This window comes from Athene noctua, chromosome 3, assembly GCF_965140245.1.
Source record: "Athene noctua chromosome 3, bAthNoc1.hap1.1, whole genome shotgun sequence".
NCBI classification, from domain to species: Eukaryota; Metazoa; Chordata; class Aves; order Strigiformes; family Strigidae; genus Athene; species Athene noctua.
In genome coordinates this window covers 25,589,046-25,608,417 of record NC_134039.1, presented here as the reverse complement: position 1 = coordinate 25,608,417, position 19,372 = coordinate 25,589,046, and the positions used below count along the sequence as shown (strand labels likewise).

Below are 19,372 nucleotides of genomic sequence, written 5' to 3'. Positions count from 1 at the left end.
TCCTGGCCAGTTACCAAGAGCTTATAGTAATACACCATAGACCTTTTTTAGAAAATGAGTTTAATACATTTGCCACTTTTCCAGTGAACCAACTATTCTGTGAAAAGCCTGGTTGCTTACAGGACACTAAGCCTCACCCATTTAGATCCCTTTATACCATTCTAGTCATAAAAAGTCACCTTTACTTTCCCAGGCTACAGTAAAATAGATCTCACAGAATTTGGGTGTCTTCAACCTGCTGTTTCTAGCTCATATTTCTCAGATTCCTATGTCCTTTTTTGGGGATGAAGCAAAGCCTGGTGAAATTGACAAGAGTTTTGACAACAGTCTCGGCTATGTACTGAGTTAGACCTCGTGCCTCCAATGAGGACTGGACTACAGAGGAGACCCTTGTAGTGTAAAAGCTACAACCAGGGACTGACATGTTCTTGTAAAAATATGGAAGGGGTCTGTGTTTTCCAGAGATAATGAAAACTGGAAAATTACTTCCTCTTTTCCCACCAGTTTTTCCACACGCACACTCACATGTGCATATGTATTTTGACAAACCAATCTAGTATCCCAAGTCAATGAGTTATTGACAGGCTGATGACATTAATATTCACAGCTTTAAATCACTTTTTCTTTGAGAACATTTAAATAACTGCATTTTTGCTCAAGGAAATCTTGACTTTAAAACAAAAAGCCTTCAGGAAACCCATGTATTGTTAGTTGCAAAAGATGGGTCTGCTGTGGTTTTCCACACTGCTGATCATATACGACATCCCAGATAACTAGCAGATTTGATTTTATAATCATGTTGTGTGAGGAATTTAGACTGAGTATTACTTGTAATTCTGTCATCTGTCTCTACTGTTTCTTTGTTAATGTCTTCAGCATTCTTGATCTGTCCTCAATCTTTCACATTTTGTACTATGCTTTATTACAGTGTTTTCCAAATATTTTAAGTAAAAAAAATTCAAGATGAACAACAGTACTTCTTCGGGAACTAACTGAAAACCAAATGGTCTTTATTGATATAGCTGTTGCCTTACACATCCTCTCTTTGGAAATCCCTGTTCCATTGTATGCTGTTGCTTCCTTGTCCCTACATGCCTTGATGAGTAGTAAAATACAGTATTAGTATTTAAACTATTGTCACTGATGTGGTTGATGGCTGAGTGAATGACTGACTGAGAGAGATTTCTCCTCAGAGGTGATTTTGGGGGGGCTCTTTGCAAATTCAGGGTTTAGTGATGGTTATTTTTTGTATCAGCTACGCTTGCCGTGCATTTTTGAGCTTTGCTTTGAAAACATAAATGGGCCTGTTCTTTTCATTATAGTTGCCATTGTCCATGACCATCCAGTGTCTTGTCCTCCAGCTGCCCCAAAAGTTTTGTGCAGCTCTTCAGAAATAACACTTAACTACATCATAGGAGTTAAATATGAAAAAATGTCATTCAGAGCTTGCACAGCCTTTAATGACAGTCACAGACTGTCACCTAGGGTGTATTACAAGTTTGTATAAGCTTTCCATATTTTAGGTTCACAGTTTGTCACAAAATTTTATTTTCATTGCTATGGCTTTGATCTTACAAAAAGCTCTGTGCTGGTCAAGAAGTCTGTTGACACAGTCCCCTTTGCCTGTGTGGGCCTTTGAGCTCATTACAGGGTGAAGGAAGGATCATGAAAGCAGAGCTTCAGAAAACATTGTAGTTGCCAAATAACATAGCATTTCTAAAGCTGTTCTGTGTCTTACTGTGGGCCTCTGCTTCAGATCTGAGCTTCCACAGTTTGCTGTCCACACCAGTCTTTCATCAATGTAGCTGTGACAACACAGAAATTTTAGCAGTACTTATTATTGTGTCAACATAGAGGAATCCATCCCACGTAGGAACTGCAATAAGAGCAGAAAATAGATAGACCCTTTTTCCTGAGGTTGCTGTCTGAAGGTCTAGACTACAGAAGGTAAGTGGATATAGAGAGATGGGGAAGCAGAAAGAAATGAAGTTATAAGTGCTTATTGCCTAGCACTATTGCTGACACCTTTAGGTAGGTTTCCATTCTGAAATCTGCCATAGTTCCTCCAGCTTGGTCAACAATCCCTGGTTGTTTCCAGTGTGGCTTTGCTGGCAGCAAAGGTGCTACCACAGAAGATCCTGGCCTGTTCTTCAAATCATTTTGTCTAGTGTTAGGAAGCCCCAGCTGTGTAATACTAGGCTCTGTGCACACATCAGTACAAGACAGTCACTGCCTGAAAGCAGTCTAATAAAATATAATGAAGATCACGGAATACACAGTTTTAAAGTACATGGCTGCTGTTCCCACACCCAGTAGTGAAATATGCACTGCATCAGCACAGTCTCAAATCACCAGAAGTCTGTTAACACACTGTGCTAGTCAGTCCCATTACAGCACGAGAGGGCTAACATGGCTTTTCCTTCTAGTCCATGTGGTAAGGGGACTTCTGTTACTGATATTTATCAAGAGATACTTGTACAGTAAATGTCATGGACAGTTAAAAGCATATCAGGAAGCAATACCTCGAGATTTCATGTGGTTTACAAATGGAATTTCCAGTTCTGTATACAAATTCAAGTATATTTATAGAAAGTTTTTTGTGGTACGAATGGAAATTTCTGAATCTATACATGTCCCTTTCTGCAAACTGGCATAATTTTAATATGAGAACTATCCATACATCCTTGACTTGTCATTTATTAGAAAACTCAAAACCTTAATGGTTGGCATTGGAAAAATAAGGGTCAAGATACAGGCAAAGTACCTCTGTATTACAGGAGATAAAGAATGGGAAATATATTTGCTTCTGGTTATGCTAATTCATCACCCCAAGCAGTGTGTGATTGCATTCTGTCTAGTCAGTGCTTTTCTTCATATCTTAAAGAAAAGATATAGCCAAAGTAAAGGACATTTGGAGATAGACAAAGAAAATAATTGAGTCATAAAGAGTCTTCTGTTTGAGGAGAGATGAGAATGATAGGGGTTGTTTTAATTTAGAGACAAATAAGAGAGTACACGACAGTAGTGTACAGAATGATGAATGATACAGAGAAGGTGAATTGGGTGCTCTTGCTTGCCCTTTTTTAGGTACAGAAGCAGAGGGACATTCAATAAAGTGAAAGGCAAAATAGTAACACTGTTTAAAGGGAATTTTGAAACAGTAACTCCCTTGTTTCTGTAAGTTCATCTTGTTTCTCGGTGATGCTAGAGCATGTAGCGAGGGGGATGCGAAAGACCTGTAGAAAATTAATTCAGGTTGTCCTGCTAAGCAGATACGAACATACTGCAAAGACTACTGACTGGATCAGGTTATAGGCTTGTGTGAAGGAGAGGAACTAGCCAGGTAATCTTTAAGAACCTTTTTAGCCTTAAAAATAAGTGGAAGTTGTGTAAGATATTAATACATGTAATGAGGCTATCCATACATTTACTAGATTGAGTAAAAAAGTAACTATTCTTAGGCAGAAATCTATTACTGATGGGAAGAATTTTGCTCTGCAGTTGACCCCATGTGGTTTGGGTTTTTTTGCACATTTCCCTGAATATCTGCTCATGACCCTTTTATAAAAGGCTGATGTTCTGCCATATTGGCTCAGGACTCTATTTCAGGGCCAAGCACACTTCTGTTCATGCAGAAGTTGTAGGAAGTACATTTATTCTTCCTGAATATTCTTTTCTGGTATTCTCTCTTTTTTTGATGTTCGATTTAGTATTCATCTTTAATTAATAAGTTTGTATCAAGATCCAGAAGATTTATTTTGATCAGTAAATTCTAGGGAATTTCTAATAAACTAAATTCTATATGTGCCTCTCCCTCCAGCCCATTCTTAGATAAAAAGGGGATGGTAAGACATACAAACAGCTTATAAACAAGTGAGATCACTTTCTGGTTAGATTATTACAATATCTGTTTAGATCCATTGTTACTTTTAGACTAGATCCTTGACACTTTTAGTAGATTTGCAATTATTTTATTATTTCACACCATACCACCTTATTTCATGTAGTGTAAACCTAATCCACCTGTGGAGATCATCACTTCAGAGCCTAGTTCCTGTGTTCATTTTGAGTGTTGTGCCTGCCTCGTTCCTAATGTCTCTGTCTAGTCCATTGTGGTAATGTTGGTGTACTGATTAAGACCTAAATCAAGATAGCCTTTCCTGCCTCAGTTTTCCCCACCTAAAATAGGTGAAACACCTCAGAGTTTCTGGATGAAAACCAGTCACTACGATATAGAGAAAATTGCATTTTTAGTAGTGTTTCCTCATGCCTTATACTTGGGTATTTTTTCTCACTGACCTAAGGGACATCATGAATGCATTTGATGATATTCTCTGTATTAAACTTTGTGCAGCTATTGAGCATTTAAAATATTTACTATTTAACAAGAACAGATGTATTTTATGAATCATGTAAAGTATATAATTTGTAAAAGTTTATAAGGGATACATATTTGTGTGGTTTTGTGTGTGTATGTATGTGCTATATATATAAACTGTACAGTTAAGAATGTATTTGCCCACCACTGCAGTCCAGGTGCCTCTGAAATCTATGTTATCTTGACAGCCCTGAAATATCAACCTACAACATGGTCAAGAACAAGCCATTTGAAATAGCAGAGAAAATTTAATTGTAAATGTAATTACATGGTCAGGGGTATGCAGATTCTATGTCTAAACTTAAGTGAAAAGAAGCATTCAGTTTATTTTTTTGACATTTATCAAAAGCCCTCCAAAAACCATCTAGGCTGCAGGCTAAGCTGCCTTTCATAAATCTCAGCCAAAGACTTGCTGCTGACTTTTTAAGACTAATTTACTTCTATTGTTCTCAACTAATTAAATTTTTGTTGTTATCTGTGGAAAGAGCCCCACTGGGTTGAGCATGTAAGTATATGGGGGTGGGGGGAAGAAGGATTTGTGTTAGTTAGGTGGAGATGATAAAGCTGAAAACATAGCAGCAGGACATAAATCAGATTTTTTTCTTTTTCTAGTTGTCTCGTCACAATAAAACATTGCAACAGATGCTGAAACCAGGGTCAGATCCAGATGAAGGAGATGAAGCCTTGAGGTATTATGCCAATCATACGGCACAGATAGAGGTAAAGAATTGCTCACTAGAAGATTGAATATGAGACACATTTGCATCTTATGCATGGTGTATCACCTCTTCTTAAGCATCTGAACAGCAAAGCTTCTTCAAATGGTGTAGATTATTTATGGGAAGGAGAAGGTTGAATAATATGCTTTTGGCTATGGGAGGAAAAAGGAATTCACCTATATTAAAAGTGGCTCCAAATAATCATTTTACAGTAGCTTTCCTGTGTGTTACCAAACGTGTTTTGTTAGGGCAGTAATGACTGTGGGTAGTACTGTGTCATGAAGTCAAGAATAATCTTGTATGGTACATCACGCAAATAAATAATCATGAGTTTCAAAGCCAGTGATGCTAACTGATCAAATTAAAAGTCTGGCTGGAGTACAGAGGTTTTGAAGTGGTGTAGACATTCAGTATGGCTTTTGTTTAAAAGACCAATGCTTGGCCTGGTTCATCAGTTCTGTTCTCTACTTTAAACTTTACCCCTGCCATGAATTGGATTTAGATCAAGATCCACAGAGGTGTTTAGGTTCTTAACTCTTAAATCAGTTCCTGTGCTTTTACAGATTTCATGGGATTATAGATATCAAGGTAGGAGTTAGGCACTGTAGTATCTCTAGTCCTTAGCGACTTTGTAAGGAGGAGAATTTCTGTGGTGCAAAGGCAACTGCTGAGAGAGACTACAGGAGGAAGGGGAATTTGGCGCTCTCTTGGAAATGCTCTATGAAGTCCAAAATTAGCCAAGTATGAAAACTCCACAGTATAGTTGCACACAGGCTCAGCCTGAATCTGAGCCCGTAGTTTTACCCCAGGGTCCATCAACACTGGACCTGAGTTTCCATGCATAGGGAGCAGTCTGGATGCAAGCACCTCAGATCTATATTGACCTGGCTGCCATCAAGAGGAGGACCACCCATGGCTGGGTTCTTCTCTGATTCCCATCATCCTTTTTGCCTGATACTGGTCACATTATCCCACCACAGGATAGATGGAAGCTCCATGGCTGTGGCTGTCCAGAGGGCAGCTCAGTGCTCCTCTTAACATATTTTAATACTCTAAGTGCTCCTAAGATACCTCTTAGTAATTATCAGTCAAGTTATATGAGTAGGTTGTAAATTTAGGCATTAAGAAAACACTGCTTTTATGTGTCCAATAGCTTATCCCTGGTGTAGTTTCTGAAATCTCCTAAAACCTCGTGGCTGCAAAGCCTGTTCCTCGAGCAGATAGAGAGGCCTCTATTCTCAGGGAGGCTTTTAAAATGTCATTCTGCAGAGCAGTGCATGCAGCTTACCTCTTCATCTGAGTCCCTGACAGAAGTGCTTTCAGCTTTCTTCACTTGCCATACAAGATTAGCTGCTAGTCACATAGTCCTGTTGCCCAACTGCTAGCCTGAGACACAGCTATTTACTTAGGACACTTCAAAATTCCCTGGTCGAATTTCACATAATGCACATGCCCATGGGCAGACATGAGCATAATTATCCTTCATTTTCAACATAAATGTGCTTGACTTTGTAACATACTTTTAAAAATTACTTAAGACAGGTGGGTTTTTGGTATGTTCCCATAATAAATATGAATTAATGAGAGAAGGGACGGTTCTTTAATGCAGGACTGTGACTGGAAAAGTGAAACTCAATGCAGCATTCCTCCTATATCAAATGGATGTTCTCTGGTCTTTCTCTGAAAGCAGTCCTAAACCTGTTTGGCATTTCAGATACAGCTCTGCTCTATCAGGGTATATTTGTTTGATTTGAAAGTCAAATAGTGGAGGTTTTTTCTCTGTTGGCTGCACAGAGACACAGGTCTAGAGTCAAGATGTGTTTTCTACCCATTTCTGTATTTTTAGTAATGCAGAGTCCACGATCAGAATGGGGAAGCAGTTTTGATGACAGTGTGGTGAGATGGAATAAAATCTAACTCACTCACCAATAACTCAGTAGGCAGTGAAATACAAACAATTCAAAACCAGGGTTTTGTCAAGTAAGAAGATGAAGACTGACAAGATATGGAGGCTGAGTAACAAGGTGCTATTTTTGCATGTTCACCTTCACAACATCATAGAAGTAGACTCAAGGTGAGAAAATAATTTCGTAGTCTGAGCAGAAAGCGCCTGAACTTCTGCACTGTTTACTGGGAGAGATTTGTTTCAATTTATTGCAAAATTGAAGGATTCTGAATTAGAACATTTTTTATAGTTGAGGGAAGTTTGGACCTGGGTTTTGCTTGAGACATATATTTGCCCCCTTATTTTGAGGCAGGCTTTTGAAGATAGAAAAGCAGTTTTACTTGGATTTAGGATTGATTGGTTCAACTTCATTGTAATGTTCAAATAATTTATGCATTAATTTATAAATAAAAGGGGAGCTGTGAACAAGAAAAGATATGACAAAATGGTTGGGAAGTTACTGATCCTGAAAAAAATATGCATTTTATTTATAGATTGTTCGCCATGACAGAACAATGGAACAGATCGTCTTCCCTGTCCCCAATATTTGTGAATTCCTCACTCAGGAATCCAAAAGTCGGGTATTCAATACAACAGAGAGAGATGAACAAGGGAGCAAAGTCCATGACTTTTTCCAACAGACAGAGGATCTGTACAATGAGATGAAATGGCAAAAGAAAATAAGGAGTAAGTATTGCAGTTTCAAAAAAAAATAGCTTAATTATGCTAAAACCCTGTTTTTTAAGCTTTCAAATACTTTCATTGTAATAATACACTTTTCTCTGGTCACTCCAATACTACAACAGGCAAAACTGTTCAGGGATTGAGAGCAGAGTATAGGTCAGCTGAGACACTTGCATGACACCATAAAAGGGGCAAAATATGGAGCAGTTAGTAATATAAGTAATGTGTTCAAGACGATGCTTTGGACTCCAAAAGTTAAAGTGAGCGATGGATAAACTGGGTGTAGTTCTACTAAACTCAATAGAGTTGCACCTAATTAAGACAGGGTCCCTGATATTTAACAAAAACATGTGTAGCTGCATATTTGAGGTTTGTAAATTCCTAAAAGACCATTAAAAAAACTTGTAAATGTCAGTCATTTAAAAACCTCTCTCACCAGTACCTCAGCTGCTTTAAATCTGCCCAACTCCCATGGAGTCAGTTCCCCTGGGCCAGTTCACATGAGCCTTGCTTGACTAGGCTGCAGTATGTCCCAGTCTGTTAGTCCATACTGATGTATGTCCCGTGGTAGTGGCAGAAGCACATGTACCACTACCTTAAGCTTCTTGCAGATCTGACAGGCACAGTCAAGATCCTGCAGGGAGAGATCAAAGCAGGGACCTGAAGAGGAGGTGCAGTGAAGTCAAGCCAGGTATGCTGAGTTTCTTGTTTAGTTCACTGGTGGGCATTACAGCCGCTAACCCTTGCCAGAAATAGGGCTGCTGCTGATGTCCCAGGGATGGGAAGCTCCTGCCAACTCAGCCACTGCTTTTGGAGCAGAGAATCAAGGCTGCAAACTAATTAAGCATCTACAGTATCCTTGAGGGTAAGGAAGAAAGTAATATTTTATATATGTAGATATATATAAAAATGCATGAGAGTGATCATTCACTGCTAAAATGCAGATGCCATTGGGGTGGCACATGTCAGATGCTCACAGCAGCAGCATGCAATTGATTAGGAAGGAAGGGAAGAATAGGATATATGGTCAGAGCAGCAAGGAATTTGGATAGTCAAAGCAATATGGTTTAATGTAGCATCCTTAATCCGATGGAAACATGAATGTTGGTTGCAGTTTTTATAAATGTGAATTCACAGGCTGTAATTTTCAGAGGCAGTAGTAAGTCTTCAGTGTGAACCTTATCAGCCCAGGTCCACTTCCCTTGGTAGCACTGTAAGAACTTGTCTGTACTGACAAACTGATGTGAATAGAAGTTGAAAAATAAATAATTCCAGAATAACTCCCTATCTGCACAGTCTATTTGGGAATAAAATTATTTTAGAAAAATTTTTCCAGTAACAAAATCATATCTGGGTCTTGCTTAAGAAACACAAATACAAGAGCCCAACCCTACACTTATATAGACCAGACCTGCCTAAATGCTTTAAGAAAAGAAAATTTTTATTCAGAACAAATTCCTCAATTTATTTGATGAGTGGAATGGCCCACAAGCCTCCATGTGGTTTTTTTATTTGAAAAGGTAATACTGGTTGAGGCTCATTTAATTCTTTAGCCAAGTGCCTGTTAGCATTCAGTCTGTGTTGTTTAAATTAACAGATGGCATTTGCAATGGCTCCAAATGCTTAAATCTCAGCAGTCAACAGCATAAGATTATCACAATGAAATCTGAATATTTACCTAATCACAATTAAAGTCTGTTTAGACTAAAGCCCGAGACAGTCATATGTAGTTGAAGCAGTCTGCTGTTTATAAAAAGTTAGCTGGGTGCAGGCAAATCAGGAATATGCTCTGCATACTTGTGGGAGGTTCTCGGTGCTTTAAAATCTGATTAATAGGAATGCATCATTTTCAAATAGACAAACCTCTCTGGCTATAGATTTTTTCATAATATTGCACCTAGAATCTTGTTTTAAATGTTCATTTAAACACACTGTAGTGCAGTCCTGTATATGAAATGCTTGCCTGTGTCTTAGTACCCTCTGATCCTGTTCCTAACCTTTTTGCTGAATCGTTTATGTGAATAGACACAAAATCTTAACCCTGTTTTGCCCCATTTTCCTTTCTAGTCTTTTCTAACTAGGTTATAGGTTCTTTAGGACTATTTCTGTGTGTTTGTACAGCACTTCACATATGGAGATCCTGGCTTCATTTGAGTCCTTTTAAGTAGGAGTAGAAAGCTGTTTGTCAGCAGGTAACCTTGGACATCTGAGGATGATGCAGGAAATAGTCAGCTTTCATAGAACCAAATCCCAGTCAGATCAAATTTTACTTGTTCCCCAAAGTAGATCAAGATGTATTTAGTTTGACAGAGGTGGGGAACATACCACAGTTCTGAAACCTTACCTATTCCATTGTTCTTTGAATAATGTCATCAGTGCACTTAGTTCAAATGGGTCATCTGCATGATCCATTCTGGATCTTCTGGTTGACTGGCATGCAGAGTGCTAAAATCTTACCTGTTTGCTTGATTTTGTGTCTCCATGCACAGAGACTACAGTTTAAGATTCAGGTGGAAAGACTCTTCTGCAAAAGGTCCAGTTCTAAAATCTTAGCAGAGGCAAAACTCTCATATCTAATAAACTGTATTGGGATCTTTGGGTTAAAAGCTGTGCTTGAAACTATGTTTTATGGCAAAACGATGTTTAATATTTGTCTGATTTATTAATTTTAAAGATTGCATATTTTCTTTATTAATCTGAATTTTTTAATTCCCTTGAGACCACTACTGTTTGAGTTTCTGCCTGCTTTCATTTCACTGATTGCTGCTCTTCTCCCCTTTATAGATAATCCACCCCTCTTTTGGTTCTCCAGACACATCTCTCTCTGGGGCAGCATTTCCTTCAACCTTGCTGTACTCATCAATTTAGCAGTTGCTTTGTTCTACCCATTTGGAGATGATGGAGATGAAGGCAAGTGGAGTTTGGTTTTATTTTTCCCTTTAATTTTAGGTGCTTTCAATTCTAAGGTAGAAGTTACATAAAAATGCATCTTCAGGTATGCTCATATCTGCAGAAGCCACTTAGCATCTTCTAAGTAGGTACCAGATGTTGTCTGAAATGTGGTAGCTGATCTTCAGTGTGTCACATGGCCTGTGCAACATGAAGTAAAATGGACAGAACATAGCTGCTAATCTGAAGATTATCTATATGAGTCAGGTTTTGTTTGTTTGGGTTTTTTTTTTTAATATTGCCATATTGCAGTGTACTACTGCACATATTCAAATACAGCTTCTGAGCTAAAGAAGGATTTCTGGCAGCAGAGGGACAGAGATTCCTTAAAACTGACCAAATTGAAGACTTGCAGTCTTAAAAACATGGAATAGAATTATTTGAAAACTAGCTTGTTGACTTTTGACTATTTTGTTTATTGGGATAAAAGGACGTAATTGTTGCAAAGGGTAAATGCATTATATAAAAATATGCTTTAAACCTCTGCTTTATCACATGTCACAGGAAATACAGCAAATAATAAATTTCATTAAATAAATGCAGTAGACTAGCAGGAGGCCTCTTTGAATCCAAAACAAGCTTAATTGGTATAAAGGAGACTAAATAATTCAGAATACTGGTAATAGGAGTAGAGTCATTCACCTCTGGGCCTTTGATTCGTGTCCAGTCCAGTCAGTAATGTGACTGAAAGTCACCTCTGTCTGATGGCATGTGAACTGGGCTGGTGGAAGCAGTCCAGCTTCTAGTAGATACATGTGCTTTCCACAAACACATGTATCTGACTAAACAGAAAGGCAGCAGATTAAAATGTATTGGCATGGAGACTACGTGGCCCTTTCACCCTACAGGGTGGTCTCTGCAGGTCACGGCACAGGAATCTCCACAGCCTTGTGAAGCAAAGTTTGCAGGACTGCCTTGTAAAAAGGAAGTATTCATAATTAGTGCTTTCCTGCTTGTAAACTGAAGTCTCTCTGAGTGCACACACATTAGAGCCCATGCATGCTGAGAGGAGAAATAAAAAGTTAAAAATAAACCTTTTAAGCTACTAAATTTTAGCTGATCTATACTCACAGAAATCCTCTGGTCTGCAGTCAGTAGGTATTAATACTTACTTTGAACAGCAGATTTATATAGTATTATTTTAAGTGGCTCCAGTAATTCAGTGATTTTAGTGATAGCACATTTCAGGATTCCAGTTCCTATTGCTTGTAAAACCAAAAGCAATTTCTAAGCAATAAACAATAGGTGTGGCCAAATGGGATTAGCAGGTCATGAGGCATCCTTCTTACTTCCAACCTCCCCCTCCACCAAAACCTGATCTCACAAATGGAATTTGTCTCCCACTTTTCCCCTTTACCTTGTGTAAATCCCCCCATACTCAGATGACTGAGGTGCCTGGGCCAATCTAATCATCCCGAGATTCCTGCCTTTCAGTAGATTTCTGTGGTTCTTACATCATATGACATAAGTGAAATTGTGCTCCAGATGAGAACTCCTTGCCTCCAGCATGCACATCTGCATACGTTACCGGTATGGGTTCTGTGACATGAAATTGTTTGACCTGCAGTAGGGAAGAAAGAAAAATGGTTTGTTATAGAAACACTGAGTGCTTTGGCCTCACATTTCAGATCCACTTGGAAGTTGTTTTTTAGGTTCCATTAAAAGTTTCCAAACTTTGTTGGCAAAGAAACTGACAGAGCTGACCTTGAACCTCCTGCCAAGGATATAAACAGACTTTGGAAAAGTTGGGATGGCATGTGAATGTTGAGGCTAGGGCCTCATCTCATTGTTTTCTATTCCCACTTACGCTGTTCAGCTGTGTATCTGTTGCCAGAGAGATAGCATGATTTCTTTTGTGAGGCTGGTTAAATTTTCTATTCCCTTCTCCCCCATCACTAACCTCTCAGTTCATCTGATAACAATGGAAGTCAGTGTACAAGTGTGACAGTGCCCTGAGATCTGAATGTGCTTTTTATATCACAGCAGCATGGTGTGTTTCCAGGGCTTTAAGCAGAGGAGAGATGGAAGATAGGGGTGTTGCTCAGAACTCAGCGAGAGCCTGGAGCCAGCGTCTTGCAGAGTGGCAAAGAGACTGATTCTGAAGGCAATGGCTCACATGCCCACAGGAGCTTAGCAAGACCTGAGACCCACTGTCTCCCCAGGAGCAAGGCATTCAGCTGCTCTTGGCAATACAGATGCTGACTGTTCCTGCTCAAGTCTCTGTGGCTGCCTTCTGCTGTGACAAGTGCCTTGCTCCCATGCAGAGGTAGAGGCTCCCGCTCAACACCTGCAGCTGTTCAGAAGAAAGCTGCTTTTATAAAACTGGGGTGCTTTGGTGCTGTTGGGGATGAAAACGTGACACTGCAGCATGGTGCCACTTGCTGCACTGCCCCAAGGACTGGCTATTTCTGTAGCTGAGCAATCATAGAATTAGACCAGAGGAGCCCTAATGATCCTTGCAGAAGGGAGCTGATTAGTGGCTTGCTCCAAGAGAACAGTAAACTGTTTCATCTCTGAGCACTCATTGGATTTTAATGGAAATTTCATTAGCTGCTCTTATTATTACCTGTGCAAAAATCAACAATACTATGATAATAATAGCTCTTGCTGCAGTTAGGGCAAGTTGTGGTCAGCAGTTGTGATGCATGAATCACACTTTTTGTTAGCTGTATTGGCAAAGGAATTGATCTTTCAGATCTGTTTCTTGGTGAAAAATAAAGTCTCCAAAGATGCCTTTCTCAAATCTCTCTTTCTCCTCTACAGGCACGCTCTCTCCATTGTTTTCAGTCCTCCTTTGGATAGCAGTGGCATTTTGCACAGCAATGCTGTTTTTCATCTCCAAACCTGTTGGTATTCGACCCTTTTTGGTGTCTGTTATTCTCAGGTCTATATATACTATAGGGCTTGGTCCTACCTTGATACTTCTTGGTGCGGCTAATGTAAGTACTAAAAAAGCAAGCAGAATTTCCCTTTCAGAAGTGGAGATATTAAGAGTCTCCTATTTAAGAAAGCCCTTGTTAAGAGATGTGCAAAGAACTTCTTTTTCTGGTTCACTGGCTGAGCCAAAAAAAAAAAAAATTATTTCCACGCATTGTGAAACAGCAGTATCAGTAAAGTGGGAAGCTAAGGAAAAAGCCGGTTTGGTATTGTGCATATGCAAATATTTTAAAAATAAAAACAATATGAAATTTAAATAAATATTGCTGAATATGGGCAATCAAATTTGCAGTTTCTCGTGTTAAAAGAATAATTTTCTCTATCAATAGGCTCAGCAATACTGACTCAAATTCCTGAGATGTTTCTGTGAGCTTAAATATATTTCTGAGAGGAAAAAAGTTTTCAAAACTAAAAATTCTCTCAGCTCTTTGTCAGATCTCTTAACTTAGACATGAATAAGTGTTCGTGATAAACAGTCATGCTCACAAGTCGTCAGTTTAGATTTCTGCCTGACTGCTACAGCTCTAATTAACCTTAGCACAAAGTATTGGGTTATTTGCCACAAGTTCTTTGAGAATTTCTTAAATACTTAAATAATTAAAACTACCCAAACATATAGTCAAAGGTAAAAGCAAGTAAGCAGCATTTGCCCATGTCAAATTTGTGAAAGAAAAAAACATGTTGAGTCCCCATTGCTTGTCCTGGACTACCAAACAGATGAGGTTAGCTCCTTCCATATTTACTTCTGCACCACTGTTCACATGCAGGCAGAGCTACACAGAATCTGATGCTGTTGCTGAAATGCTATACTTCAGAAATGCTTCCAGTATTTTGTTTAGGGTTTTTATGTTGAAAAATATGTTCTGAAGGAAATAGTAGATCTCACGCACACCCCACATACTTTCTGTTGTATTACTGTTGTTCTCTTTGTAGTAGCATACCTAGCTGTTCTTAAATAGTCTTGGGTCTAAACTCAAAATTGTTAGGAATTCACTCCCCAGTTGTTTTTTTTAATGTCACCCTACCTACTCACTAATGTTATAGAAGTAAATCACAATGTAATGAGGCACAGTGCGGTGTTATAGGGGTGATATACTGCCACTTACTCTCTTGAGCTCATTCCCAGTGAAGCTTGGGAGCGGATTTCCTTCATCTCACTCTAGCTTTCTACAAGTTGTGCATTTAGTCAAAGCAACCTATCTAGAGTTTTTGCACCCCAAAGCACTGCAAACAATAAATAACACGAATTTTCTGATGGATTAAACCTAGCTTTGTTACCCCCCCCCCCCCAGCTTTGTAACAAAATAGTGTTTCTGGTGAGCTTTGTTGGGAACCGTGGAACTTTCACCCGTGGATACAGAGCGGTCATCATGGACATGGCTTTTCTCTATCACGTAGCATATGTCCTGGTCTGCATGCTGGGCCTCTGCGTGCACGAATTCTTCTATAGTTTCCTGGTAAGTATGTGCTTCTGTGGAGGGGAAAACTTTGCAAAAATAGAAAGTACCATTACCCATGCAGCTGTCTTCAATTTCTTCCTGACAATCAAACCAAATCATGTGTATTTTGAGCATGTCATTGCATTGCTGCCCCTTAGGAGCTGCTGTTTTCATTAGAACTTATTTCTGTTAGGACTTATTTTATCTGTTTCCCCCTTTCTTTTCAGTCATCATACAGCCCACGCCTTTCTCCCACCCTTCTGCAGCATACATATATTCTGTGTCCATCGTTCCTGTATCATGTCAGTCATAATCTCTTTTGGACAAGGGTTTTCCATGGGTGTGTGCATCATACCTATACCAAAGGATCCCATTCTTCAGTTCATCTTGCAGCCCTAATAAAATAAATCAAAAAATATTTACTTGGGAAATGGGGATGGCCTCAGATTCATCACTAAATGTGTCCCACTTCATTTTCTTTTGTTGCCATTACCCATATGGAATGCCTTTTTATAGTATGATACCGGTGCAATGAAAATGAATCATACAAAATTATGCTAAACTCAGCTAACTGTTCCCTTCACGCTGAATAGCAGTAAAAGGTGTTTCACTGTTCTTGTTTTCTAGTCCTTTTGTTTTATACTGGAATGTATGAAACTTATAGGGACACTGACTAAATTGTGGTCATTTGCATGGGTTCATATTTTGTTGTCATATTTTTCTCAGCTTCCTGAACAGTGGTGAACTCCCAGCATTTCACAGAGGTGTGTTAAACACACTAAAATTTTCAGGGGTTCAGTCCTTACTCTGGTAGAGCTCCTGTTGAAGTCAGGTTTTCCAGATCTTGACATTAAAGTCAGCTTTGAAGTTTGGACAGAGGACCCAAGATTTTGTAGCTGTAGCTGCAGAACCCTTTACAAATGGATGTAACTCTTCTGCTTGAAAAATGTACTGCAAATTATCTGTTATTCCTTCAAGGAGTAAGGTGATCTCTACCTTAAAATACTTTGCAAAGTGCCAAGTAGTTTAAGAATCATTTTATGTACTTACTTTTTTCAGTGACTGCTATTGACCAATGTCCATAATTCATGGATGTTATAATTGTCCATGTTCCCAAGTTCCTTCCAGGTGTTCACTTTGTCATGGATATGTTCTAAACTCTAATATTTGTTCCTCATTTTAAGCTTTGTCTTGTATGGAATGAATGATAACCATCTTCCCTCTTTCTTCCTTTATTATTAATCCTTTCAGATCTTGTGGATTTCAGATCTTGTGAATTGTGGCTAACACCTTCTTCTGTGGACCATTCTGATAAATCATAGTGTGCCACTTTATATCTGTAATCTGAGTGTTTTGAAGTGGAAATACATACGTTATAGATAAGGTCCAAAGCACTGTAAAACATCAAAAGAATTGTAAGAGAAAAAAAGCTATAGTTTCTTGAAAAGTTCTTACCACATTTAATTGCTATTTTGGGCTTTTAACATTTAAAGCAATATTATCTTAATGGTACTTTTCTTTGAAGTTAAATACCGGGAAAGCATATAGTGCACGGTGAAGAATAGAAGTTTCTAGTTTTATACAAACAGTGCAATGAATTTTAACTTTGTCCTAAAAAGAGATGGCCCCAATCCTTGTACATGTGAGTGGCTTTTAAATGATGCCGTGAGCTCAAAGAAACAGTTTGCAGACATGTAATTACTTACATGCATGAGTGTATATTTTGGTGGCAGCTCATGCATGTTTATCAGATGAGAGATAACATGAAAAATTAATTTGTAGATACAGATCCGTAGTATGAAGGCACTGTTTTTTAATTTTAATCTAGCCTGATTTTAAACATGGGGAAACAATGGATCTTGGTAACTGTTACCCACCTCTGGATGAGGCTCATATATACATTGTGACTTTGGATTTACTATCTTAAAATTTAAAGTTCTGTGCTAGATTTTCTCCTCCTATAAGCATGCCCAGCTTCCACTGAAATCAGTGTGAATTGTGTGTTTATGAAGCTGAGAATTTAGAACATGGCTAGATGCATGTGTCAGTAGTTCAGATTGTTTTCCTATGTAGCATCTATATATTGCCTCATTTGTATTCATTTTCCCTCTACTCTATGCTTTTCCCAGCTGTTTGATCTGGTGTACAGAGAAGAGACATTGCTAAATGTGATAAAAAGTGTTACCCGGAATGGTCGTTCCATTATTCTCACTGCAGTGCTAGCACTCATCCTAGTTTATCTCTTCTCTATCATTGGATTCCTCTTCTTGAAAGATGACTTTATCATGGAGGTTGACAGGTTGAAAATCAGAACCCCTGTTGCAGGTATTGTTTTTTATATTAAAATTTGCTTCTGACATACAGCTTTTCTGTCCACCTAACCTAACTTTCATCTAAGGAAATTAAATTTCATTTGTATTTGTGAGAGCAGAACTAATTCCATGTACCTTATAACTCTGTTAAGTCTCTGGGTGAAATGTAATGTGTATCGGGCTGTTTTAGACTAGGCTTATCTGTTGAAATACTGAGATCTAACACTCACATTTGATTTATGATGTTTTCTTTTTGAAAGCATGCTAATTAAAAAAAAAGCCAGTATTTCCCAAGTACTTGGAAGAGCAACTCAAAGTGGATTGATTCTGTTGGTTCTCATCCCACCTTAAAAGCAGCTCATAGTATTTTCTGTACTATATGAAGCATGGTCGATAGATGTATTTATCTGATTACTTTTTTAACTTCATCCAGCAGAAATTTATTACTGAATCCACACTTCTACTGGTAAGAGGTTCCCTTGGAGCATCTTTTAAATTCAGTGTATATTTCACAAACATCACCATTAGTTGATAATCCTGGATTCAGTAAAATCATTGGGATGTTTTTAAATAGTTTTTAAAAGGCCAGGATTTCAGCTTTCTGAAATGAGAGATTTTTACCAACATGAATAGAGTTACAAACTTGCTTTGCTACTAAAAGGACAGGTCTGGTCTATTGAGATCTTTGTATATCCTGCCAACCAGCCTGCTGGGAGCATGGACAGAGAAGTAACACTGCACAGAAGTATCTGAGAGAGAATAGCTGTGATTAAATTCCTACAGGCATGATTTTCCCAAATGCTGAGCTCTTCAGACCTGTACACAAGCACAGAACAACTAGTTGAATCCACCCTGGAGTGTGTGCACTCAGTGTTTGCCAGCTTTTTCATAAATCTGTTATTTCAAGATCTAAAGCACACAAACAAGGCAAAGGTCATTCAAGACCCCTGTGCATGGTATATTCATGTATCTGTTTTAATCCCCTATGAAAAAAAAGGAACCTGACAGATTTCTTTAACACACCTTGCTTTATTGACACTTATCATCTTAAAAGAGCTAAACTGGTTTATATTTGTCTTACCATTCATTTTTGGGACAGAACTTACGATGTGAAGTTTCAATTTGAAAGGTAATTGTGACCATTGTAGAAGAACAGATGTGAGGCTACATGCAGCACTGGTCTAGTCCAGTGCAGTAGTTCCTGTGTATGTGTGTTTTTTCTGTTGGGTTCCTGACAGATTTTTGTGGTGTGGGTATATTCTTGTTGGCTTTATACATTGCCATTCCTGATCAAAAACTCATAAAGAAAATATGCTGACAGTATACTAATGGAACATTATGCATCCCAAAAAAAGGGTTTTAGATTTTTTTTCTTCATAAAGTAGCACAAAGAGAAAGTCAGAGCAAAGGTTCTCTGTTACACAGATTGTCTTAGACCGTTACTTTAGTTGTATGATTTTGACTTCATTTTTTTCTCCTTAAACTTTTTGTATCTCTGATTTGAAATGCAGAAAATTGTTGAAGATGCACAAGATAGAATTGGTTTGATAAAACCAAGCTGATACACACATTTACCCATTTTTGGAATGTTAAATTAGTGTTTTACACAAACCCATACGTATTTACAAATGAGTACCAAACCGTGTTATAATCCTTGAAAACTCTTAAATGTTCTATATTCAGGATAACTGAACATCACCTTGGTGTCCTTCTTGTCAGCTTTTGTGAATAATTTATCTAATGTTTTAAAACTGACATTATTTTCATATCAGTTTCTTTCTTTGAATATATTTTATTCTAAACAGAAGTAGCAGCATTTGTTGTAGATTCATTAATTTCAGGACAAGAAGTGGGAATAGCTGTGATATACGGTAAATATAACACTGGTTTTGTTCCTTGTGATTGCTTTGAGCTCTTGAGACAGACTGAGGAAGGAGGAATTCGTGGTATAATTTGTTCTGCTTTTTATTCTCAACTTTTCAATTTAGTGATTTGCTTCTAGAAAATAA

At 38.3% G+C, this 19,372-nt stretch overlaps 1 protein-coding gene across 4 annotated transcripts in view; it reads left to right on the top strand.

Annotated features, from left to right (window-relative positions):
- Window positions 1-19,372, top strand: part of ITPR2 (inositol 1,4,5-trisphosphate receptor type 2) — a 287,303-nt gene that overhangs the window by 229,545 nt on the left and 38,386 nt on the right. For all 4 annotated transcript variants that reach the window (XM_074902357.1, XM_074902358.1, XM_074902356.1 and 1 more), the window contains 6 exons: window positions 4,991-5,098; window positions 7,537-7,729; window positions 10,511-10,636; window positions 13,439-13,614; window positions 14,905-15,069; window positions 17,181-17,376. In XM_074902357.1, the coding sequence (XP_074758458.1) occupies window positions 4,991-5,098; window positions 7,537-7,729; window positions 10,511-10,636; window positions 13,439-13,614; window positions 14,905-15,069; window positions 17,181-17,376 (964 nt within the window). The remainder of the gene's footprint in view (window positions 1-4,990; window positions 5,099-7,536; window positions 7,730-10,510; window positions 10,637-13,438; window positions 13,615-14,904; window positions 15,070-17,180; window positions 17,377-19,372) is intronic.